General features: G+C 37.7%; 2 protein-coding genes across 8 annotated transcripts; one reads left to right on the plus strand and one right to left on the minus strand.

Annotated features, from left to right (window-relative positions):
- Window positions 1-1,880: 1,880 nt before the first annotated feature.
- On the minus strand, window positions 1,881-25,969 carry LOC147505452 (TAF RNA polymerase I subunit A). Of its 6 annotated transcripts, XM_086557985.1 has the most exons (14): window positions 25,560-25,969; window positions 25,364-25,480; window positions 24,602-24,684; window positions 23,049-23,464; window positions 21,716-21,891; window positions 20,438-20,523; window positions 18,026-18,159; window positions 16,824-17,126; window positions 15,643-16,320; window positions 15,123-15,218; window positions 14,049-14,150; window positions 13,298-13,697; window positions 12,819-12,901; window positions 1,881-2,377 (listed from the first exon to the last, which is right to left on the minus strand). In XM_086557985.1, the coding sequence occupies exons 1-9, from the start codon at window positions 25,809-25,811 to the stop codon at window positions 16,103-16,105; spliced, it is 1,785 nt and encodes a 594-aa protein (XP_086414111.1). In that variant the 5' UTR covers window positions 25,812-25,969; the 3' UTR covers window positions 1,881-2,377; window positions 12,819-12,901; window positions 13,298-13,697; window positions 14,049-14,150; window positions 15,123-15,218; window positions 15,643-16,102. The 6 variants fall into 6 exon arrangements, with proteins under 6 accessions (XP_086414111.1, XP_086414109.1, XP_086414110.1 ...); XM_086557983.1 differs by lacking the exon at window positions 12,819-12,901; XM_086557984.1 differs by lacking the exons at window positions 12,819-12,901; window positions 13,298-13,697 and adding an exon at window positions 15,320-15,403.
- On the plus strand, window positions 2,991-12,810 carry LOC147505453 (uncharacterized). Of its 2 annotated transcripts, none has more exons than XM_086557986.1 (2): window positions 2,991-4,523; window positions 11,709-12,810. In XM_086557986.1, the coding sequence occupies exons 1-2, from the start codon at window positions 3,452-3,454 to the stop codon at window positions 12,044-12,046; spliced, it is 1,410 nt and encodes a 469-aa protein (XP_086414112.1). In that variant the 5' UTR covers window positions 2,991-3,451; the 3' UTR covers window positions 12,047-12,810. The 2 variants fall into 2 exon arrangements, with proteins under 2 accessions (XP_086414112.1, XP_086414113.1); XM_086557987.1 differs by lacking the exon at window positions 11,709-12,810 and adding an exon at window positions 9,331-11,574 and having other exon boundaries at window positions 3,012-4,523.
- Window positions 25,970-26,170: the final 201 nt, after the last annotated feature.

A 26,170-nucleotide genomic window follows, 5' to 3' on the forward strand; every position in this document is an offset into this window, starting at 1 on the left:
AAAAACAAGATATATTGGCGATATCTCGGATATCTCGGCGATATTTTGGGCCTTGCTTTTGAGAGAGTTCCATAATGTAAGTAGGGGCTTTCCATGGACTACTTTACACTTTGCATCCACTCAAACATTCTCATACCTCACTTCCACTGTAGGCAATTTCACACCAACTCTGCAAGAAATAAATTTGAAAAAAATGTTGAACCCAGACACATCTATTCAAAATAATTATAGGCGTACATGCACTGCCGGTATTTACATAGACAAAATATATCATGAATGAATACAATTAATGAAATTATTGCCGCATAATAGTAGTTTCTAACTAGCCTGTGTACTATACAATTGCATCGTCCTGTCATTCACATGCATTGTATGTTTCCGACTTAAAACTTACACAATTTGCATTGCGGTTTGAGTTTTCGCAACTTGGATAAACAAAGAGGGGAAGTATATAGTAGAAAGGTATGTGCATTGTTTTGAAATTTAATTATTGGTTTAATAAATTTTATTAGTACATTCGAAATGGAATTTTTCTACTTCAGTCGAGGTGCTCATACCTAATGGCAAAGCATCAACTCGATTAATCATGGAGCGAGCTCAGTCATCGAAATTGACACATCGTTGATGTTTGAGAAAGATCAACATGTGTAACACCTGTTCTACTCTATAGTCTAGACTGAATTCTTGAACAATGGTATTTCTCATTGCTATATTCGGATGAGCTACACCAACAATATAGATTTGTATACCATTTCTTCATTTTGAATCCATGGATATCCGCACGATCATTATACTGGTGTATAAGTTGGTAATCGATGAAGAACCTACACTCCATCAAGAACGTTGGAGCACAATAGTCTCATGTTCTCTTGAATTGCTTATATGAGCTTTGAATTGGATGTCATACTCCGTGTAATGTTTTGTTTGTAAAATTCTCTATTCTTTTTGGATTATGTAACAACTATTTTAGTGCCAAACTCACATATGAAATTAATATGTAGCAATTATACGACTTTGTAAGATTCGTTATTAACAACATTTTCAAACAAAAGAGGTTTGAAAAGTTATGCCCAACTATCAATTATAATCGGAATAAGAATTATTTGTCATACATGTTAATTTTCCCTTTTTTTCGGATGAGTGTATATCTATTACAACTGTATGTGTGTTCATATTCACATACTCTCCAATAAGATTTATTTGTCATTCATGTGCAGAGCACGTGCATTTTGTTAGTAATGATAATAGATCAACCTCTATCACATTGGTTTTATCTAAGATGAAAATTTGTTCAGATTTTGAATAAAAACGTGTAATTCATCTCCGTTTTCAACACATAAACACCTAAATCTCAATCAAAACTTAAACCCGAACATTTGCTCTAAATATTCAACTAATCAAACTAAATAAGAAGAAGAAGAAGTCAGTCAATCCATAAAAAATTGATGAAATCAGGTATAAAATTTCCAAAATAGACCTACGAAACCATTTCAATTAGATCTCAAGGTAGAGATAAGTATCACATCGTCCTCACCTCTTTCAAACCCTTGGCATAAACTTTAGATAATGAAGCAATAATGCTTATAATAACTTAAATTACATTAGAATAATACAACATAACACTAAATAACCCTTTAAATTAAATGGACAACGTGAAGTCTTCGATAAATGTGTTTTGTGGACGGTTAAAGGCAGCCATTTAGTGATTAAAACAACAGCTCAAAGTTGTCTAGTGTTGTGTTCTGCTCCGTCAAAAGTGTTTCGATTTCTCATTTCAAAAGGTTCATACTAGTAGCAAATAGATCCACCAACAACTTCAATATGATTGGGTACCAAAATAACTAAAATTTAAACTGCACTACAATTATGAAACCATAAGAAAACTGAACTACAATCTATATATCATTCCAAAAATTGTATACATGGAAGTATACCATATATATACAATAATAACCCTTCAAGTCTGACACAATACCAAAACATTTGAACTCTTGTTACAAGACAAACATTCAACACTAAGTAAACACTATCCAAAAACCAAAATAATATACCATGTACTTAGATTTACAAGGCACGCCAAAGAACGATGCATTCTTGTGGATTCATATCATATCTATCTCCATCAATGAAAAACCACGTAATTCTTTGGCCAAGTAATGATGTCTCGCACCGAGCACGATATCTCCAAGTCTTCCGTCTCCTTTATACAACGGTACAAAATCATAAAATATCTCATCGATTTGTACATTATACGAACTTGGAAGTGTCAATAAATAGGTGAAAACTTCTCCAAGTGCAACCACAGTTTTTGTCATGTAACTCTTCAAATGACAAGTTGTAGATTGAGGTGAGTCGTCACTGATGATTGTTGTATTTCCTAAAGAAATAAGAAAAAAACAATAAGTTCAACTAGCAATTATATATATGGCAAAAGTTATGCAATTTCAATGTTAATTGCTGGAAAGTTTTTCTGTGTTTCAATGTTATGCATTGTCAATATGGGCCAATGTAAGAAAAGTTTACACAGATCAAACAAATAAAAAAAAAACTAGAAAAGAAAAAAAAAGATAAAGAAGCTCTTCATCAATCAACCCTGTAAGAGGGTATTTTTAGTATTTTGTGTTTACTTCGCTTTTATGTGTATCTGGACCTGACATTTATATAAGAGTGAGCCCACTAGGATTTGTCACTAATATAAATAAGAGATGAGAACTAGTTTATTCTCATTCTCTCAACTTCATTTCTCCAAACTAGTCTCTTAACTTGGTATCAGAGCGGGCTAGGGTTTGGTTCCAACACCACCACCATAGTGGCAGCTGCCACCATTATTTCTTGGGTTAACTAGTATTACCCCCACTAGATGGGAAATTAGGGTCTCCCCCCTAAATACACAAAAAAAAAAAGTCAAAGTGGGTTGACCAAAAAAATTTTGTGTATTTAGGGAGGAGACCCTAATTTCCCATCTAGTGGGGGGGAAATCCTAATTGGCTCATCTAGTGGGGGGGTAATACTAGTTCACCCTTATTTCTTATTGCTCTCGATCTTCACTTTTTAGATTTTTTTTTTCTTTTCAATGGCTCATTTCCAGATCTAGTTCTGTCTCTCCAAATCAGATCTAGATCTAGACACACACAAAAAAAAACACATCTGAAACACACACAAGTCTTGTGCTTTCGGTGTTTAAGTTTATGTAATGGTTTCCAAGTGCAAAGAAATGTCTCATTTGCTCTAGATATTTGATCGTATGTCCGAGAAGTTTCTTGTGTTCAAGCTTTGCAACATTTGTATCTCCGGTTTCGATGTGTAAATCTGTGTCTCTCTAGCCAGAGGGTGAGTTTGTTTGTGTTGATTGGTCTGGAGTGCTTGCTGCTCTTGTTTTGTTTTTTCAGGTTGTTATTTTTGCTAGTCTGTTGCTTTGGTGTTTGCGACTTATTACTTGGATAGTGGTTTCATGGCTAATACTAGTGAGACAACCACACAAATCACTTTTAGTGATAGCTTTGGTGCTCAGATCACCACTGTTAAGTTAAACGGTGATAGAAACTATCATATGTGGGCAAATGTTGTTAGTGTGTTTTTAACTGCAAAGAAAAAATTAAAGGTTTTGTCTGAAGATCCACCTCCTACCCACGATGCCAAATATGAGGATTGGCAAAGTCAAAATTCTACAGTCATGACTTGGTTGCGGAACAGTATGGAGCCATCCGTCTCTACAAATGTTATGTATATGAAGACTGCTAAGGCAATTTGGAATTCCGTAAAGGAGATGTATGGGCAAGAGCAGAATGTTTCTCATGTTTATGATTTGTTTGAGAAAATGTTCTCCACTAAAAGAGGGGATAAATCAGTCAGTGAGTATTATAGTTTGTTGAAAGGAATGTGGGAGGAACTCCAAATGTATCAACCATTATCTACTGATATTAACACATTGAAGAAGCAAAAGGAAGAATTTCAGATAGCATTGTTTTTATCTGGTTTGGGTCCTGATTTTGCTGCGATTAAAGCACATATTTTGGCTGGTGAAAGCCTACCTAGTGCTTCTATTGCATACTCTCGTGTTCTACGTGCTACGGGAGTGGTATCTAACACCACTAGCACTATCCCTACCGAGTCTTCTGCCTTTGTTTCTGGTCGAGTTGAGGGAGGTCGTGGTTCAGGCCGTGGAGGTCGTGGTACAGGCCGAGGAGGTCGTGGAACAGGCTGCAGTTTTGGGCATGGAGATCGTACTTTTAGTTATGGAGGTCGTGGGTCCAGTGGAGATTGTGACTCATGGTGTACACATTGTGGTAGATTTAATCACACCGAGGAGTATTGTTGGGACAAATGGGGGAAACCTGCTTGGGCCAACCAGGCAGTAGAGGAAACTGGGCATCAGGCAGTTATAGACTCCACTAGTCATCCTCTCACTAGTAATGGGTCCTCATCTCATGTCACCCGCGAGGAGTTTAATCAGTTATTGTGTTCATTACAAGCTATGACCCCTGCCTCATCATCTACCCACACTACTACACTTGCCAATTCAGGTAATCTGGTTGGGCTAATTGCTCATTCTTCTTCCTCTTGGGTCATTGACTAAGGTGTCAGCTCTCATATGATGGGTACCCCTATAAGCAGTCTATTGCCTATTATGTATTTTCCATATATTAAGTTTGCATGTGCACGGCATGTGCCTATACCTCTATAAATAAGTAGGTGGTGTGTACGAAATACACACACTTTTTTCCCTAAACTATTTTCTTTTCTCTGTTTTCCATTTGGTATCAAAGCCTCCACAACCCTAACCCTAACCCTAATCCACCAGTCAGCCTTGGTTGCTAGAATCTTTCTAGGAGGCTGATTAGCCACATGTAAAAGGCAATCAACACTCCTTTCTTTCGTTTCTTTTCTTTTCCCATCAAGAGATTCCTATGATGATCTAATATAGGGGTCAATCATCCACTCTTGTCATCAAATATTCGTTTTTAGGTGATTTGTGATTTATTTGCCTGTTCAATATGGCCAAGGACGATGAGCAGCCAACTCCTCTCCCTCCCACATTTGAAATTGGTGTGTACAATCCAGTCTCAGTCGATAATCCTAGTCTCCAAATCACCACAGTAAGGCTTGATGGCAAGAATTTTCTCGATATGGGATGATCGCTGGGATGTATATCACGGCAGTGAGAGGTAAATATGGGTATTTGATAGGAGATCCAAAAGAGCCCACTTCTTCTCGACAAATCCTATCCCAAGTGGTTCTCGAGAACTCACTTGTGATGTCGCGGGCTTGTTCATTCCATGCGGCCGAATATTGCGGTGGGATATATGTTCATCGCATGCACGTACCAAAGAAATCGGGATTGATCCACAACACTTATTCACGGTGCCAGAATAATGCTAGAAGTTTTCAACTTGGCACAGAAATCATTGACCTCAAACAAGGTGATCTGTCTCTTTCTGAATATTATGCCAAATTGCGTGCAATTTGGAAAGAAATGAATCATTATGAATCGTTTCTTCCTTGGAAAGATATTGAAGATGCACGACTTTATGCGACGTTGATTGACAAGCAGAGAGTGTTTCAGTTTTTAATGGGGATACACATGAGGACATTGAGAAGTTTCAAAAGTTTTTTTCTCAAATGGATAATGCAGCTCCTACTCCAACTTCGACATTTGCTCAGACAGGTACATTTGCATCCGCAAATAGTGTGACGAACTCAAGGTCTCCAGTATGGATTATAGATTCTGGTGCTTCTGACAGTATGACCGGTATGGCATCTTTCTTTCGATCTTATGGAGTCTTATCTGGTCTAGATAAAGTGCACCTTGCAGATGGTTCTCAGTCCTCTATTGCAGGAAAGGAGCAAATTCCTCTTACCCATTCCCTACCACTTACTGATGTGCTCCACGTTCCTAAATTAACTACAAATTTAATTTCAGTGAGCAATATTACGAGAACATTAAACTGCCGTTATCCATCTCATTGTGTTTTTCAGGATCTGGTGACACAGAAAGTGATTGGTAGTGGACGTGAAGAAGGAATTTATACTTGTTGGATTTACCAGAGTCTCTTGTCCATGCATGTTCTTCTCAAAGTTCAGTGTCTAGTGAGAATAAAAAACGGTTGATGCGATGGCATATCCGCCTAGGTCATGTTTCGTTCAGTTATCTTAAGTACCTTGTTCCGTCGTTATTTCAGCAAGTGTCTTCTCAGAGTTGAGTTGTGAAGTGTGTCAGCTTTCTAAGCATACTAGGGCTGTATATCCACCAAGTATTATTAAAATTGCAAATTCTCCTTTTGACCTTGTGCATTCTGATATCTGGGGTCCTTCCCCTGTCCCCTCAAATTTGGGCTTTCGTTACTTTGTCTTATTTATTGATGATTGCACTCGTGTGACTTGGGTGTACTTGATGAAAACTAAAGATGAGATGTATTCCATCTTTCAAAAGTTTATAGTGATGGTTAAGACGCAGTTTGACAAGACTATTAAAACAATCAGATCTGATCAAGGGGGTGAATATACTTATGGTGGTGTCAAAAACTTGTGTGACGAGTTGGGTATTATGCATCAGTTTTCGTGTGTAAAGACGCCTCAACAGAATGGGTGATCTGAGAGGAAAAATCGTCATATCCTTAACTTAGCTAGAGCCATATCAATTGGGATGAATATCCCCAAGATATTTTGGGCGGATGCTGTTTTTACAGCTGTGCAAATGATCAATCGCACACCTTCTCGCCTCTTACAGTTCAAAACGCCACACTCTGCTTTATATCCTACTTCTCCACTTTTTCTAATTCCACCCAAGGTTTTCGGGTGTGTATGTTTTGTTCAGAATATGAGTCGGGATTGTACCAAACTTGATCCACGATCGTTGAAATGTGTGTTTTTGGGATATGCCCACTCTCAAAAAGGATATAGGTGTTATCACCCACCCAGCCGCCGTTTTTTGGTCTCTATGGATGTCACTTTTTTTTAGCACGAGGCCTATTTTCAAGGAGCGGTTGAGTCTCCGGGGGAGTGGTTTAACTCCATGGTGTCTGATCCGCCTCTTTTTCTTGTTGTGTCTATTCCACTACTTGTTATGTGTGAGGATTCTCCAGATACTAAATTTGCTCCCACTTCCGTCTCCAATGATGGCCCACCACTAAAGGTCTATGCTCGCCGGAAGAACAGATTGAAGACCACGTCCTCTCCATACTACCAAGTCACTTCATCACCAGATCCAGAAAAATTGAAGTCCACAGCCCCTACTGAATGCCAAGTCACTCCAGCACCTAATCCTATGCTGGGCTTGAATGATCGTCCTATTGCTATACGCAAGGAACGTCGTAAGTGTACATATCCCATCTCCAACTATGTTTCTTATCATGCCTTATCACCTTCATATCATGCATTTCTTACCTCTTTGGCCTCCGTTACTGTACCAACAAGTGTTTCAGATGCTTTGTCTCACCCTCAATGGAGGGATGCAATGAATGAGGAGTTGCAGGCACTTGAAAAAAATCAGACTTGGGAGTTTGTGTCTTTACCTCCAGGTAGGAAAGCAGTTGATTGCCACTGGATTTTTACAGTGAAACAGAATCCCAATGGCTCTATCAACAAATACAAGGCACGGTTGGTTGCTAAAGGGTATGCTCAAACACGTGGGGTTAATTATCATGAAACATTTGCACCTGTAGCCAAAATTGATACTATTCATGTACTTATCTCTGTTGCCGCTAATAAATCTTGGCCTATGTTTCAGTTAGATGTTAAGAACGCATTCCTAAATGGAGATTTAAAAGAGGAGGTATATATGAGAACTCCTCCTGGTTTCCGCTCCCCTCATTCTGATGGTATGGTCGGTCGCCTTAAACGGTCGTTATATGGGCTCAAGCAATCTCCTCGTGCTTGGTCTGATCGATTTGGTAATGCCATGGTGGCTTTTGGCTATGTTCGGAGTCGAGCAGATCATACTCTCTTTCTTCACCAAACTCAAGGTGGCACAGTTGCTCTAATTGTGTATGTAGATGATATTGTTATTACTGGTGACGACGCTTCGGGTATCCAAAATCTTAAGGATTATCTCAGTCAGTAGTTCGACATAAAAGACTTAAGTCTTCTTCGGTACTTCTTGGGTATAGAAGTTGCTCGTTCTGATAGTGGTATATTTATCTCTCAGCGTAAATATGTTCTTGACCTACTTACCACTACGGGTCAATTAGGTGCCAAGCCTGCTGAGACTCCTATTGAGCAAAATCACCACCTAGGCGATTCTGCAGGGGACCTCTTACCTGATGTCAGCCAGTATCAACATCTTGTGGGAAAGCTGATTTATCTCTCTATGACTAGTCCTAATATTGCCTATGCGGTCAGTGTTGTTAGTCAGTTTATGCACTCACCTCGTACACCTCACCTGGTTGCAGTTACTCGTATCCTTCGGTATTTAAAGGGAACTCCAGGTTGTGGGCTCTTCTTTTTCAGTCCAATGGTCATCTTCCGCCTTGAGGCATGGACAGATGCCGATTATGCTGGTTCTGTGTCTGACTGTCGCTCCACTTCTGGATATTGTGCGATAGTTGGTGGTAATCTTGTCACTTGGAAGAGTAAGAAACAGTCAGTGGTTTCTCGTTCCACTGCTGAGGCTGAATTTCGAGCCATGGCTCATGGGGTTTGTGAACTTATGTGGTTGAGGAAGCTGCTCTCTGATTTGTCTGTCTCTGTCTCTTTACCTCTTTCTCTATATTGTGACAACAAATCAGCTATTAGTATTGCTGCCAATCCAGTTCAGCACATCCGCACCAAGCATGTTGAAGTCGATAGACAATTTATCCATGAGAAATTGTTATCAGGTCTGATCTGCACTCTGATTTGTTCCTACTTCTGAACAACTTGCCGATGTGTTCACCAAAGCAGCTAGCCACAATGTGTTTTCATCTTCAATGACCAAGCTGGGCATGTCTGATATCCACGCACCAGCTTGCGGGGGAGTATAAGCAGTCTATTGCCTATTATGTATTTCCCATATATTAAGTTTGCATGTGCACGGCATGTGCCTATACCTTTATAAATAAGTAGGTGGTGTGTATGGAATACACACACTTTTTTCCCTAAACTATTTTCTTTTCTCTGTTTTCCATTATCCCTTCTCTACTCTCTTCATTTCACCCTTATAAGTCTAGTATTGTTTTAGCTGATGGATCTACCCGTCAAGTTTCTGGTCGAGGTGATGTTTGTAATGTTGGTTCCTTGTCTTTGTCATTTGCATTATTAGTTCCCAAGTTCCCATTCAATCTGTTATAAGTTAGTCAACTTACGAAAGTCTTGAATTGTTCGGTAACCTTCTCTCCGAATTCTTGTGTTTTTCAGGACTTTTTGACGAAGAAGGTGATTGGTTCGGGGTATGAGAGTATTTCTCACTCTTCTCACCCCACTTCTCACTCTGCCATGGCTGCTAGTATTTCTCCTCTCCAACTGCATTATCGCTTGGGACATCCGTCATTGTCAAAATTGCGTCAAGTTGTTCCTAATCTGAGTTCTAATTCTAAACTAGAAAGTGAAGCGTGTCAATTAGGGAAACACCACCGTAGTTCATTTCCTAGTCGTGTCGAGCGTCGTAAGTTGCGTCTTTTTGATGTAGTTCACACGGATATTTGGGGACTGAATTGAATAAAAAATTTGTCTGGTTTTTCATACTTTGTTATCTTTGTTGATGATTATTCCCGTATGACATGGATTTATTTGCTTAAAGATCGTTCTGAACTACCACGCGTGCTTTTTACTTTTTATAAGGAAATTTCTATGCAATATGGTATTTCTATTTGTGTTATTCGTTCAGACAATGCTCGTGAGTATACCCAAGATATCATCCAAAAAATTTGTGCTGATAATGGTATAATTAATCAGACTACTTGCGCCCATACCTCACAACAGAATGGTGTGGCAGAGCGCAAGCATCGCCATATCCTTGACGTCGCCTGTACTCTTATGTTTCACATGTACATGCACATGCCTAAGCCATATTGGGCAAATGCAGTTCTCACAGCTGTTTATTTAATCAACCGTATGCCATCCTCCATTTTAGCCGGAAAAACACCTTTTTCATTGTTACATTCTAATGTGTTGCCATTTTCACTTCCACAAAAAGTGTTTGGGTGTGTCGCTTTTGTTCACGTATTGGGTCTGGCCAAGATAAACTCTCTCCTCGTGCGGTCAAATGTGTGTTTCTTGGTTACTCACGTACATAGAAGGGATATCGTTGTTACTCTCCCGCTTGTCATCGATACTATGTTTGTGCGGATGTTACATTCTTTGAGTCAACATTTTTTTTTTCACAATCAGGACAATCATTTACACCTGATCTGATTGCTACCAGTAAGGGGGAGTCTCCATTAGTTGTCCTTCCATCTGATCCTATTCAGGTGCCCACAACCGATCCCTCACCCTTATCTAGTAGTCAAGGACAGTCTAAAACTACATCAAACAAGGAGATTCAGGTGTATAAGCGTCGTCCAAAAGCAACTCAGGTTCATCCACCTCAAGTGTCCTCGGCATCTGTGCATTCTGTTGATCGCCCTATTGCTCTTCGAAAGGGTACCAGATCTTGTACCACTCATTCAGAGCTTCAACCTCAAGTGCCCCCAACATCAATGCCTTCCACTCATGAGGATCCTTCCATTGATCTTCCTATTGCTCATAGAAAATGTACCAGATCTTGTACCACTCATCCTGTCGCTAATTTTATTTGTTATGATAAACTTACTCCTGCGTTTCGGTCGTTTGCAATGGCCCTCATTGTTGTTTCTGTTCCCTCTTCTTATAAGCATGCATTATCTTCTCCGGGTTGGAAACAAGCTATGGATGAGGAAATTAAAGCCTTGCAACAAAATTGTACTTGGGAGTTGACATTTTTACCCAATGGAAAACAGGTTGTGGGATGTCGATGGGTGTACACAGTTAAATACCATCCAAATGGGACTGTTGAGCAACTAAAGGCACGGTTAGTAGCTAAAGGGTTTACCCAAGTGTATGGAGTTGACTATTTTTAAACCTTTTCTCCCGTTGCTCGACTGAATTCTGTTCAGATTCTTTTATTTGTTGTTGTTTGTTTGGGATGGCCCTTATATCAACTAAATGTAAAGAATGCTTTCCTGCATGAGGACTTACAAGAAGAAGTTTATATGGAGCAACCTCCTGGTTACATTGTATCTAGTCGTCCAGGGATGGTATGTCGTCTTAAGAAAGCTATTTATGGCCTAAAGCAGTCTCCCCGAGCATGGTTTGATAAGTTTAGTTCTGTGGTTATTACCTTTGGGTTCCAATGCTCCTCGTCAGACCACTCTGTATTTGTTAGACGATCTTCACATGGTGTTATAGGTCTCATTGTTTACGTCGACGATATCATTATCTATGGAAGTGATTCCTCCGGCATTGCCCAATTAAAATCTCAACTTAGTAAACAGTTTCACGCTAAGGACTTGGGTTCTCTTCGCTACTTTCTTGGCATTGACGTAGCTCGTTCTCACCAAGGCCTTAGTTTATCACAAAGAAAGTATGTCCTTGATTTGCTAAGTGAGACCGGTATGCTCGGTTGTAGACCTGTTGATACTCCCATGGATCCTACTACCAAGTTAGATGCCACTTCAGGTAGTATATTTGTAGATACCGGTCAGGTAGTATATTTGAAGATACCGGTCGTTATCGTCGGTTGGTTAGCAAACTAATTTATCTTACTGTCACTCGACCAGGTATATCTTTTGCTGTTGGAGTCGTCAGTCAGTTTATGCATGCACCTCGACAACCTCACTGGGATGCAGCTTGTCGCATCCTTCGCTACTTGAAACATTCTCCTGGTCGTGGCTTGTTTTATCGCCCGTCACTGTCATTATCAGTTGTTAGCTTTTCTGATGTAGATTGGGCTGGCAGTAGATCTGATAGACGGTCCACATCTGGTTATTGTATGTTTGTTGGAGGTAATTTAGTAACTTGGCATAGTAAGAAGCAGTCTGTGGTTGCACGTTCTAGTGCTGAGGTTGAGTACCGTGCTATGGCCCATACGTCAGCTGAGATGGTTTGGGTAGAATAATTACTATCTGAGATGGGTATTTCTTCCTCCAAGCCTATGACCATGTGCTGTGACAACCAAGTTGCCATCATCATTGCTAGTAATCCAGTCTTCCATGAGCGGCCAAAGCATATTGAGGTGGACTGCCATTATATTTGTGATTTGGTTATGTCTAAAAGGATTGTCACACCGTACTTGTCGTCGTCTAATCAGCTTGGTGATATTCTTACCAAAGCCTTGAGCAGGAATATGTTTTCCTCATTTTGTAACAAGCTGGGCATGCTTGATATATATGCTCCAGCTTGAGGGGGTGTAAGAGGGTATTTTTAGTATTCTGTGTTTACTTCGCTTTTATGTGTATATGGGCCTCACGTTTATATAAGTGAGCCCACTAGGGTTTGTCACTAATATAAATAAGAGATGAGAACTAGTTTATTCTCATTCTCTCAACTTCATTTCTCCAAACTAGTCTCTTAACTAACCCTATTTAGAAGAGTGCAAAAACTGAAATGCAATTATCAAAATTGTGGTGGCCGTAATCCTTTAAATATTGGAAAACCTCATATACCAACGGACCAAAAGCAGTCTGGATATGGTGGAAAAACCAAACCAATTTCCACAAGAAGCCAAAACCATAGAAAAAAATCGTGTCGAGGCTTCAATGACAGAGTTGCAAACATGTCTCCCAGCACGCAATTAAGAGGTGCAAGCAGATAATACCAATTCAAACACAGACAATATTTGAGAAGCTAAAGGGTTGGTATATCAAGAAAAGAGAAGCGCTGCTACAGACCATTTATCCAAAGTGAATGTGATGCAGCAAAAGAACTATGGGCTTGGCTCTCTGACGTTTTCAAGGTAACTCCAATAATCAATCTGCAACAAATTCCTAAGCCCAATCAGAAAGGACCTATGGAACTCAGGTGCTGCTCTCCTTATGACGCAGATTTGGAAAACTAGCAGTCACATTTACTTTGAAGATAAGAGAATAAACTTTCCCTTATTAAAAATCAGATTATCAAGGAGTTGAAAGCAACAGGGTGGTTCATGTTTAACTCAACAGATGATTTAACTATACTTCATTCACATGGCATTCGAGGTAAATCAAAGCCAGCAGGTTGTATAATGGAAGTTAGATGGTGTCCTCAGGGTTCGTTAAAGCCATAACAGATGGCTTTTCTATTGGAGTATTGGCAATCCTGGAATGGGTGGAGCGGGCATCATATACTATGTTCATATTCTTAGTCTAGACATAAATTGACAAATTATTACCTGGGATGCATTTCCAATCCCTGAAGATTGTTGCTTAAGGTCTGCAACTTCACCCTCAAGTATCTTGCGAGCCTTGTATGCTTCATCAAGTCTCGCTAGGCCATGATCGCCTCATAACCTGACGTCCTGACTCACTGCTTTCACGCGCTCTCTTCTCCCTTTGAGCAATCTCCTTATAAGGAGCTGAAGCATCATGTACTTGTACTATTTGCTTTTTGTGTTGGTTCAAGAAGATTTTACCAATATGGTCAATGGTCTTGTGCTACTTAATTCTCTACAGTAGTACTCTTCAACCACCAGCTTGTCCACAGAGCTAGTGTTCAAGCAAGAGCAGGTCAAGGATTCCTTGTTTTCTAAAGTAGTTTGAGTCTATTCAGCCTCAGGTCACGTTGCAACACCACTGAGTAAAAACAAGGTCAGTTAGCTCGGTTATTATTCCCCTAACAACAGGTTGTAAGTCTGTTGGAATTATTGGTAACACAGACCAAGGTTCAAACCCCACCACCACCACCACCACCACCACAAAATCTATCTTGTATGTCAATACAAATAGTGTCGTATAACCAAACCAGCATGCAGAGTGGAAACATAATAAAAAAGAGGCAGGTTGTACTAACATATGACATGGAGAAAGCATAAAGAAACCCACATGCACAACCACATATTCTGTAAGGCAAAACAACAGACAAGCCCACATACTCCCACCAATCTTATAACACAATTAATAATCAAATAAAAAATGTTACTTTACCTTTTGGTTGTGTCCTTGTCTCACTTGCTTCAGAGCCACTTGCTTTCAGATTCATTTGCTTCAAATCAACTTGCTTCAGATGCTTGTGACATGACTATTTACCTAAATATAAAGTTCAACAAAATAGTTAAAATCTAAGGCAATGGAAATAAACTCATCACACCCACTGCATGAAAGTAATACAAAACATGGAATAGATATAGCATGTATCATATATGATATTAACATCACCTTCATATACCATACCATACTATAAGAGCAAGCATCATTGAATAAAGCAAAAGAAGAATTTCATAAACAAAAGATAGCACTAAACAAAAGATACCCAATTCAAAAAGGAAAGGATAAGATAGCGCTAAACAAGAAAGCCAATACAAAAATTTACACGTCTTCTAGAAAGTAAACGACTTCATTTCAATCCTACCATTAGAATTTCTTCTAGGAATAAAAAAAACATCCACTTCATTTCAATCCTATCAGTAGTATTTATGTAGAAATCTGACCAAGCAAATTTTATTTCTATCAAATATCATTTTAAACTCTAAACAGTCTCTTCATTTACATACACACAGATAACTGCACATACAAAGAAACAAACTACATACACAACCCCATTCTAAATCCATGACCCCATCACCTCCGAAGAGAAAACCCCCTTCACCATCTCCACCTTACTCACCACCTAAACATTCCCAAGCTAGACTGTCAAATGCTTATGCTCATAGTCAGCATTCTCATAAGAGAAATACTAGTGTTTCAAATCCTCCACCAGCTCCACCTCCCCCTCCATCTACATTCCGAAAAACCGAAACCCCTCTTACTCACAAGACAACAACCATGTCTAGACCCCCAGTTCTCATAACTCCTCTTAAACCTATTGCATTCCACAGTCCATATTGTTTCAATTGTCCCCATTGCATTCTAAGCAAAACTTGATTTCGCCATTCGATATCATAACACCATTTAACAAGAAACAAATTAAATAGACAGTCCCATTCTTTATAAATATCTACTAGCATCACAACACAGATCAGTCAATATAAACAAACATTAAGCTACAGAACAGAAGCAAACCTTCAAAGGAGTAGCAGCTTTGTCCTTAGCGGTAAACACACCAGTTGATCTACGTATTCAGCTCCTGTCACATCCCATGAAATCTCTTCAGGGTTCCTGACCAAACAATAAAACCATTAAACAACATCTTCTAAGTTATTAGCTTTAACGAGTTTGGATGCATGATCAGACATTTTGGTTGCTTCAACAGCATAAACCTTTCTAACACTAGCTTGTGCCGACCAAATAGCGAGAATGCCACTACATTCAACACAGTCTTTTCCGCCAATAACAGCACCTTTCTACATATTAGTTTTAAAGAACCAACAAAATATATTCATCAAAACATCAGTTTTAAGAATAACACAAAATGGAATTTACTCAAAAAAGTTTCAATATAATCAAATATGGAATAATTATCAAAGAAAACCTAAAAGATGAGATTATAGATCCAATTAAATTGTTAAACTAATGATCTAAAGAATAAACAGAAAAGAAAAAGAATAAACGAAGAATGAGAGATGGAGAGAGATGAACGTACCTGAGCCGTGCAAACCGATGAAATAGCTGGCCCCTCCAAATCAATTAAAGAGAGATTATTGAGAGAGGAAGTAGAGAAAGAGAGAGAGAGAGAGAGAGAGAGAGACTGCGAACCAGAAAGGGGGAGAGAGTGAAATGTTCTCAGGGTTTTTTTTTTTTTTTTTTATTGGTAGCAAATCCCTGGCAAATTTGTGTACAAAATTGTCGTGGCAAAATTTACACACCTCCCCAAGAGTAAATTTTGACACCAAAATCATGACAATAACAATTTGTGGAAAATCCAAAAAAAAATTTGCCAAGAGTCAAAAAACACATCAAACAGTGGCAAACAAATGAATAGTGCTAATTATTTGCATTTGCCATGGCAAATGGGACTATCAAACATAGCCTTGGACAAAACTATGATGCAACCATACGAAGGTGTAAGGCTGGGCTACATTCTTGGATATCAAACAGAATAATTAATTTGAACCATAACTTTGATCATCTAGTACAATCTCTTCTAAAGTTAACTGCTCTGAGACCTTCACTGAATTTTTCATGTGCAACTCTAATGACATTATATTCTCCTGCTTCTGTGCCTTCAGTAGGGAAGTATGAACACTAACAACATACTCGAACTCTGGTCTATACAAGTGAGATGCGCATGCTGCCTTGGAAGTTAATAGCTCCCAATCACCTGTAGCATACAAAGACCAAAACAGTCAATTAGCTCACTACATAAGGCATCCAAAGCATCAAATAGATGGTCCACCTACTACAAAGAACATAATTGATTCAAACAATGTTGCCCAAACATAACACTTATTTTCTTGACATACTGATAGCTAGTGAAAACAAGTGTGTGCATTGAAACAGAATAATGAAATATCTCAGGGAAAAGAAAACAGCTATCGGTGAATCCTTCAGAAAATGTCACTGGCAAATTCTTTGTTCTATCTGATCTATCATGCCTCTACAGGCCCACAGCATCAACATGGGACCTAAACAACCAGTAAGCACTCGGGAACAAGTGCAAGTCATTTGAGTTGACCACCAAAAAATTTGCAAAGAACCGGAACCTATGAATTATTTTAGGACCCAAAAACACTAACAGACAAAATATATGAGCACATGCTCAACCAGGGAAAAGAAAGCAAACTGGAAAAGCATACTGATGAACTAAAACTTCCAGGTATTTACCGGCTTCCATCTCTGAAACACAAGCACTCTTGCTGAAGTGTCGTTTAGACCACCATCTACAGCGAAAATTCCATGACTTCCGTGAATGACCATGTATGAAAGTTATTGGGATCGTATTCGTAGAAGTGGAACACCTGTTGTCTACACCTTCATTGGCACTCCCACATACTGAAATTTGATCTTCATCACAATGAGAAAGCTTAATAAAACATGAAGCAAGCTCCACCCATACACTGCATGTTGCAGATGTAGCATCCAGATGCAAGGCAATCATCTCCAGTAAAGATACATGACCATAATCGCCTGAAAACATTATAATCAAGTCACTTGCCCTACCAACAACTCTTGTTGACGTCATGAGGTAGTTTAGAGGTCAGGAAATAGTTCAATCATTAAAACATCAGATAAATAATTGGAAATGAATAAACTCAAAAGTCCATTTCCTAGCCTGGTATCTCCATACACCAAATTTTTTGGCTGGTTCACCATTTCAATCCTTTAACATCCAACAGGTTTCTTCATGAATTATTTACAAAAACATCAGAGTGAAGATGTACAAAAAGACTGAGGTACACCTGCACTCAAAATTTTCTTTTCGGGCCAGATAATTTTAAAATCTAAACCTTTTCTGTATTGTTTCATTTGTTCTTGGGATTGTCCATTATGTATATGCCATTTGATAAGAGAGTAACAAAAAGGGCGAAAAGGATGTGCAATATAACAATGCACACCAGATAGTGCAGTTTCCCAAGGATCAAGTACAATCTAAATACCTCCTTAGCGAGGCACTGAGGAAGTTATAGACCCAAAAGAAGTACCACTCCCCCGAGATTAAATTGTTCCACCCGAGATAAAAGCTTCATATTTCATACCTCTCATCTATGAGATTTAGAAATCCAAAAACATCAAGATTTCTTGCCCTTTTAATGGTGTTTTCTGAGGCATTTGATAGGGAAACTACTAAGATTAGAAAAATAAAATAAAATGGTAGCATAAGTTTCTCATGGTTGTAACAAAGCTATGAACTAAAACCAATTACTTATTATCAGTCAATTCTTTTCAGCTAAACTAAAAACGTCATGAACATAACGAGAGAGAGGATTCATAGTGGAAGAATGAACCGAGAATAAAAAAACATGCAAACTACGAGTAAAAATAAATGCTCCTTAAAACAATTCGAAGATCTAATGACAGATACGAACCATTCTTCTGCAAAATAATTAGCTTTGCTAAAGATTGGCTACATGTGGGATCTTTCTTGATAATATCCTCATAGCAGGTGGAAAGCATTACGGAACTCTTACTATCAAAACACTCCAAAAGAATAGCTCTTATCCTGCAAAACAAATGGATAAATGAAATTATTCATATATTTTAATATAAAATATGAAAACATCTAACTACACATGAAAGTATTTAGCCAAAGTTCAAGAAACTACAACTATCACCCAACTAATATGCATATAATATATAACAGTGTGCATAAAGGACTACAATGAAGGAAAACATGCATCAACCATTTCCATTTGCAGCATACCAAATAGGACATAATACTAGCAGCAAAGCATCTAGGAATGAAACCTACGCTTACACAACTGTACTAAATTTTATTCTTTTTCTTAAAAAAGAAATCAATAAAAAGATGCATTCGATCCTAAGTAAAGTTTCAAGCCAACATGAGTAGGTCCCTCTTAGCAAGGAGATGAGAATCTACCACTCGGCACACCAGACGCTCAATGAAAACTAATTTTACCTTCCAATTACATTACATTTGCAAATAATGTCGTGGAACCTCAAGTCCCTCAGATGTACGACCAACCGGATCAATCATAATAAGCTTCTTTCCACTTACACAAGTATAGCATGTGTCTCCTTGCTCTTCTGCTTCAAAGACACTCCGGTTTGCCCCGGTCCCATAGCACCCAAACAATTGCCTTACGGCTTACGTAGATGGTCCATAGTCCATGTCGCACTTGGTGAGGAGTAACTCCACACTCAATACCTTTGATTAACTACATTAATACCTTTTATTAAGCTTGTCAATAGTTTGATTATGGGTAAGATAGGTCATCAAAGTAAAATATGGAGCTCTAAAAGGAATAGATGATACCCAATTTCTTTTATGCGGAAAATTTATCACCAACTCGTGTTGTTCGAGGACCTTTTCGTATGTTGCTTCGCTAATTTGCTAACACCCAAAGTAAGATTTCACCGAGAAACCATTACTTTTGTCCCATATACCCAAACCGTACCATCTTCCTCACCAAACTTCTCTCCCTCTTGATAATTACTACCAAGAGCTCAATAAACATGTTCATTCCCAATTAGGCTTCTAAACAAGTTTTAAAAAGAGATCTTCCAAGAAACAATTTATTTTGGAGTAGTTGTGTACTCTACTTGTGTATGCATACTGCATACATCCCATAGAAGTGTGTGCACCACATATGCTAAGATGCCTGCTCATTTCTTAGATGTCCTACCAAGTCAAAACCGCCACTACTGGTAATTTTTTTTAAAAATGATTACTCTTGGATGCCATCATGGTTTATAGAAATGCACACATTCATATCAAAGCATATCAAAATATTAAGCTCGTAGAGAGTACCCATAATGTTTATTTTCTAGCTCAGTTATCCATAGACTTTCAACGCTGTGATTAAGAAAAAATTATTTTTTGGTACCCTCCAATTTTAGTAGCAAATCCAGCCAACTTTCTCCCAACAAAAGATAGAGCGCTCCTACTTTTTGTATTTACACGATGCCTATAGGCAACCTCACCAATGGCTTCTAATAGTACTCTGTCCGAATTTTCACCAGAGGTTGCACACAAAATTGATTTCCCACAACACTTTGCTGACCCTTTTTCCGCAAACTACTATCATACGCCACAAAATCTTGATTTCCCATTCTCTTTTATTTGACACATAAACGGTGCTTCATCGTGTAACTGTGTAAGTTGAGTAGCTTCCAAGATACATGATTGTGATACATAAAGGGTGCTTCCTTGTGTAACTGTGTAAGTTGAGTAGCTTCCAAGATACATGACTGTGATACATCCAATTTACTTTCAGTAAAAAATACAATACGTTAATATATTGACTACTTTTCTTTTATTATCAGTATCTCATAAGCATTCTCTTTAATTTGACACATAAAGGGTGCTTCGTCGTGTGACTGTGTAAGCTGAGTAGCTTTCAAGATTGATGTTTTTCTACTACTTTTCTTTTATTATCAGTATCTCATATGCATTTCTACATTTCGAAATATATAAAGTATCTATTTCCCACCATAGAAAAATGATATGTCAGGTGCTCCTTAAAACATGTCAAAGAATGGTATACAACATAACATCTGAATAAAGGTTGTGCACATGCACGACTTTCAGAACAAACATTCAGCAGAAAACATTTCAAATGATCTTTCAAGTGAAAGAACTAGTATATCAGGTGATAATATAAGTTAGATCTTCCCAATAATCCAAAATATGTGACAAATGGATAGCTTCATCTATGGAAAAAGGAGTCCACAGAGAGGGAATTGATGCTGTACCACATTAATCCTGTTGATGACTAGCATAGGTTTCTTAAAAACAAGAAGACAATTAGTATCGGTACCTTAAGGGAAGTATTTCATTTGAGGTCTGACGTATGTTCTCAACCTCTTTTAGAGCCTCCTCAACTCGATCTCCAAGCAGCAATAACTGGAAAAAGTAAACACCAGAAACTGAGACATAGGTAAGCATGTTTTAATATACATAATACTACATAGAAATTGAATACATGACACATGAATGATAAAATAGAAAACCAAATTCCTGGCTAGGAGCTCACTGAGTGTAGACGCTAAGCTGGTTTGATGATCCAATTCTTGACTGAAGACATTTTCACAACTATTTGCAAAATTGATTCACGAACCACATCTAATGAATATTCATAGTTGTGAAATTGTGATATACAGATAATTGATCATTTTGTCTAGAGAATCACCTACATGACAAGCATTTTACACTTAACGGTGGATGTTATACACTGCAACCTTGGGACATGAGTAGTGGAAAAAAAAAAATTAATAATAATAATAATAATAATAATTACATATATTTAAGAACTGTTTGTAATACAAGGCAAGATAGAGAAAATAGTCAAAATACTAATGGAATTAACGTGATGGATCTGGCATGTCAGGGGTGATGTGTCCAGATCCAATTAGTCCCATGATTCTCTCATTTTGGGAAGGAGTTAATAATCTCAACAATATCTTTTGATTTCTGAGATTACTGTTTTGAAAAGAGAATTTTGTTTCAGATCTTATATATCAAATTTGAATCAATTTCACTTGAGACTAAGTCATTTCACTCAAACAAAACCGTTTTTTTCCCCTTCAATAGTTACAAAGGTTTACAATGATCGGTACGCGTGGCAAGACACTACAAGCTACCAAAACTTACCTACTCGCTTACAAATCCAACTTACAAAACAATAGTGTCCCAATCACAAATAAAATCATAATATGTCATCCCTTTAAAGTAAGAATTCAGGCAACCCTTCAAAGAAAACCGCTTTTCTAGAGTGTAGTTTTTCACTTTTCAAGGTGAGCAGATTGAATACACTATTTCTCAAAATATAAATTAGTCAAATTACTGATACCCTGTCTTGTTTACCAGTTGTTCTCACACAAGAAAATTTTCTCCTATTCTTATCGTTTCTTAATCTCTAATATTCATAAGATTCTACCCAAAAGAATAAAAGAAAAAGGTCCACGCTTGCAAGGCTCTTATGCCTTGAAGCATAACTTGTAAGGCTTGAAATCGTTGATCACATTGCAAGAGACTAGCAAGGAAAATATCCAGATTTTGTAATATCTCAAGCAAGTTCACAACGATTTGGGTTTACCTGTACCAAAGGAAGCAAGGACGCCAAAACTGGTGGAGTTGAATAGAGAGCAAACCGGAGATGCTGCACTGCCTTAGCATAATAAGCATTAAGTGTCTCCATAAATGTATGAATGGAGTTCCCCAAGTTCTCATTTACATCTGGTAACCTTATAGGCAAATACATTGCATCCAAACCTATCCTTGCAACAAGAGAGAGAAATAAAGATATTCACATGGTCACATCCAATATTGAGATTTGAGTCCATAAAAGACAATCCAACACATACAGATGCCTGCAAATAATTGAATGAGAGTGGACATAAATTGGCACTCATTTTTATATAACATACTATCGCACGCGGATTTGGACGCATAATTTCCAAGAAGGAAGCCTAAATAAGAATACATGAAAGAGCAATGGAAGTGTGAAACATCTAAATATTTTTTTTCCAGTGATAGTGCACAATTTAATCGCCATGGAAAACATAAGCATCCGCTGTTTTAGGACAATATCATCATCCAAACAGTTCCAATCTAGCATCTCATTAGAGTCAACTCTCTGAAAGAAGAAGGTATGTCATACCAAAAGTTTTTTAGCTAGCATCCCCTAACTCTACTTTATTTCTCTCTACTGGGATCTTGTGAGTGCCACCACAGGATGGATCAAAATAAGAGACTTTCTATGGGGTGACACAGATGAGGAGCATCATTACAATCATTACCCAAATACGATGGAGTGCTTGTTCGTCCAAATCTCACATCACGACCAAAACCCTCTTTGATCAATGGTTTGGGGATTAGGTAACAAGCCCAATGATCTTCGGATACAAGGGATTGAGTAAGATATTGGTGTCAACTCTTGATCAGCAGAGTTTGAAAGACACCATCCTCAAAAATGTCTGGTTTGGAAAGGCATTACACGAGAAGCACCAAAGCACCAAAGCTCAAGAATCATTTATCTTTTGATCTTTTCAAGTGGGAAGACGTAACATTAGGTTTAGAGAGATTTTTCTGGCACTGCAGGATAATCTGTTTTGTGCATTAACTTGGTATGGTTAGAGGCTTTGAGGGAACTAACCAGAATCTTTCAACCATTGACCTCGGCAATAAACATCTTTTACAGCCAAAACTCATAAGCTTTACTAAGTTTTTACAGTGTCCAAAAGGACCCTCCTGGAATGCTCAATAATGATTGTTTTGTTACGTAATATCACAATAGGAACACCGGTTAAAATCTATATGCATTTAAAATACAAGTTTCTATAAAACACCGGAATCGTGTCTTACTACGTAACCTAGTCTACAGTATGAATAAATACTTGTTGGCTTAAAAGATTTAAGGGAAAACTCACCGCGTGCATTGAAAACGGAAGTGTCCGATAAGTTGTAACCATGATTAGCTTCTTTAGTTTCACTCTCTTCACTAGATTCCTCAATGTAGAAACCCTGCGGCTGAATAACTTTATTTGAAGGTTTCCTCTGCAGACTAACATCAGGTTCAATATGCTGATTCTTATTGTTCCCTATGGAGGATGCTGAATCTCCTTGATCTGGAACTTCCACATCCTGATTACCAACTGAAACTGTGGATTCAACCGGATTATACGAATCAAATCCTGAAAGCTCTGATAGCATTGATCTCTCAAATATGTCTGAGTTTCTCATCTTCATCTCCTCAGGGATACAAGCATACCAAAGCTCATAATTTATCAAGCCTACTGCCATATTCAACATTGGATCGCTCCCATAATCCTTTTCTTGCATCAGACTAAAATAAAAGAGAAATGAAATTTATTTACAGTAAAAATGGGTATTTACAATCCAACGGAAAATGCCTACCAATATATAACTTGTGAAGGGTGACATTTTTCTAGCAAACTAAGTATAGTTATTAAATCCTTAGTTCTTCAATGAACATATTAGGAATTTATGACACATCCATGACAAGTTTATATATTAGTAAATACAGTCTACCAAAGACAAAAATAAGAATTGCACATCAGCGCATTCCAAGGATCCTTTTTCAAATATGCAAAAACTAAGGGAAGGCATTTTTGTTATGACATAAAAGAGGTGGATATGTTCCCTACAATATCTCTCTTTTCTCCGCTATGTAGAATATGTAGTCTTTTCTATAAACAAAGACATTTCTTTTTTCCCATAAAAATTAGGTGGGACACAGAAACAAAATCAACTTCGTTTCTGGTGTGTGAATACAGATTTGAAGTATGCCTTCCCCTCAAAGATTTGCTTAAGCAGGCCAGCAGCCAACAAAAATTGGTAGCTTTCCATTCTCAATGTTTGGTTTCATGGCTATGTAAACAACCTTAGGCATTGATGTCACTCTGAATGAGACTTGAGAGTCCCATCAGGAAATTTAAGAGAATCGTGACTCATTATGCACTAGAAAATTTTGATAATGGACAACTTAAAAGGGGACAGATACCCAATTATGTTTGTTATGTGTGAAAACTTAGTATGAAGAAAATTCTGTTGCTCAATTCTTACTTAATGTTCTCGAGCACTGGGTTTTAAGGCTCTCATCTTTTAGGATCCATAGAAGACTAAGGTCAAGATCCAAACATGGATGCACTATTGGACCCACCCCCCCTTTTTGTCTCCTATATGGTTCAATCTTTGAAAGAGCATACTGTATTGCGAAGTTCACAACTTCTGGGGTATAAGCTTGATTTTACCCTTTAGTGTACAAAGGTTTTTGGGATCCAACTATGAAGCAAAATCCGTTTGGGGGCTTTCTTTTCAGTTTAAATCATATCGCGGCTCCAAGTATCTGTGCACATTTTCCTCTCAGGTTCTCGATCAGCGATTCATTTCCTTCTTTGTTTCTTAGTGAAGTGATTGGTTTATTGTTTTGAAAAATAAAAAAGAAGAAGATGGACCATACCTGATCACCACTTGGTTTGCTTCATCAATGTTCCCTTGCATCAGACAGAATAGGAAATTTTCCAATTGTATAGAGTATTTATCCTGTTCAACACTAAAACCAAATAAGTAACTGCATTTTACATACAAAATAGCCTGCACGCATGCACAAAGATTCACACATACTTCAAACAGGTCCCACTTTCTCCCTTCTATTGAAATTAATAATCTAACTTGACTGAATGGTTTAAGAAGTTCCGAAAAGCATACAACAATATTTTTTTAAAAAGCACTGTACGCACCATGACTGAAGGCTTAAGCCTTGAGCCTTTTGGAAGATTAGTGCACTGAGGCTTAAACTTCAAAGGCAGAAAAACTCAAGATCCTAAAAACTTTTAGTTTTTTCAAAAAAATAACGAAATAAAAATTACCTTTTGTTCTCTCAACCACCCTCAACCTTTCTTTAAAGGAAAAAATAACTTTTTTCATATGGAAAATAGTTTCAATTTTAAATATAAAACCAGATATTAAGTTTTTGTTTTCATTTATTTTTTTTTTTTTTTTGCCATTGAGGCTAAGATGCATTTCGTTAAACCTTGGCAAATAAGATGACAAGTCATCAATTCTTGCAAATAAACCTATCAATCTCTCTTGAATCCACAATCACCTCTTGACTACAGAAAAAAAAAAACCCACATATGTGGCTCAATACAAAAAGAACAAACCCATAAAACCATTAAATACACAATTCAACAAATGCATAGGAAGAATTACACACTCATACCTTTACTGGACCTTTTTTCATAGCACCATTCTTTCTGATCCAAATTTCAAAAATACGTTTAATATTTATTGGCTTGATCTGATCACCCTCCATCTTCTTTAGAAGTTCCATTGCAGCCTACAATAATCCCATCCATAACAAATTAGAACGTTTCACATTATTTACTCAAATGTAATACAATGTAAGTAGGACATACCAAATATTTATCACGATTCTCAAAAGGAAGATGTTCTCTAGCAGTCCCTTTAAGTAAAACACTCAATACACCACTAGCTTCTTTCCACCGCCGATTCTGTAAAAGTAAACTTAGTAATCTACCAAGTCTAGAACAATGTTCAGTCCTCAAAACTTTCGACCCACGTCTTTTTATTGGCCTTACACGTTTCTTCTTTTCCGGTGTTTCTGTTTCCATTTTTTCATTATAATTATTATCAACTTCAGTCTCCATAGCTGAACTCTGTACTAGTCAGTCAGTTTCAGTCAGACCTGTGATCAAATAGTTTAACTTTTTGAATGGCGCAATGGGAGGGTTAACCTTGTTTTTCGGTTTTGAGCGGCCAAGACAGTCGTTATTAAATATAGGGTTATTTAGACATACCCCAATTTATATTTACGGGGTGTGTGTTAAATTTTAACTCGTGGAAAGAAAATGAAAGAAAATAAGGGTCTGGAATGGAAAGGAAATAATTTTAAATAATATGTGTTTGGTAAACTGAGGAAAAAAAATAATCATATTTATTTGCAAAAGCTATGGAAATAAATAATTGTATTGTTGGGTGTGCTATGGAAATAAATTTAAATCCCTAG

The sequence above is a fragment of the Coptis chinensis genome, chromosome 4, assembly GCF_015680905.1.
Source record: "Coptis chinensis isolate HL-2020 chromosome 4, ASM1568090v1, whole genome shotgun sequence".
NCBI lineage: Eukaryota > Viridiplantae > Streptophyta > Magnoliopsida > Ranunculales > Ranunculaceae > Coptis > Coptis chinensis.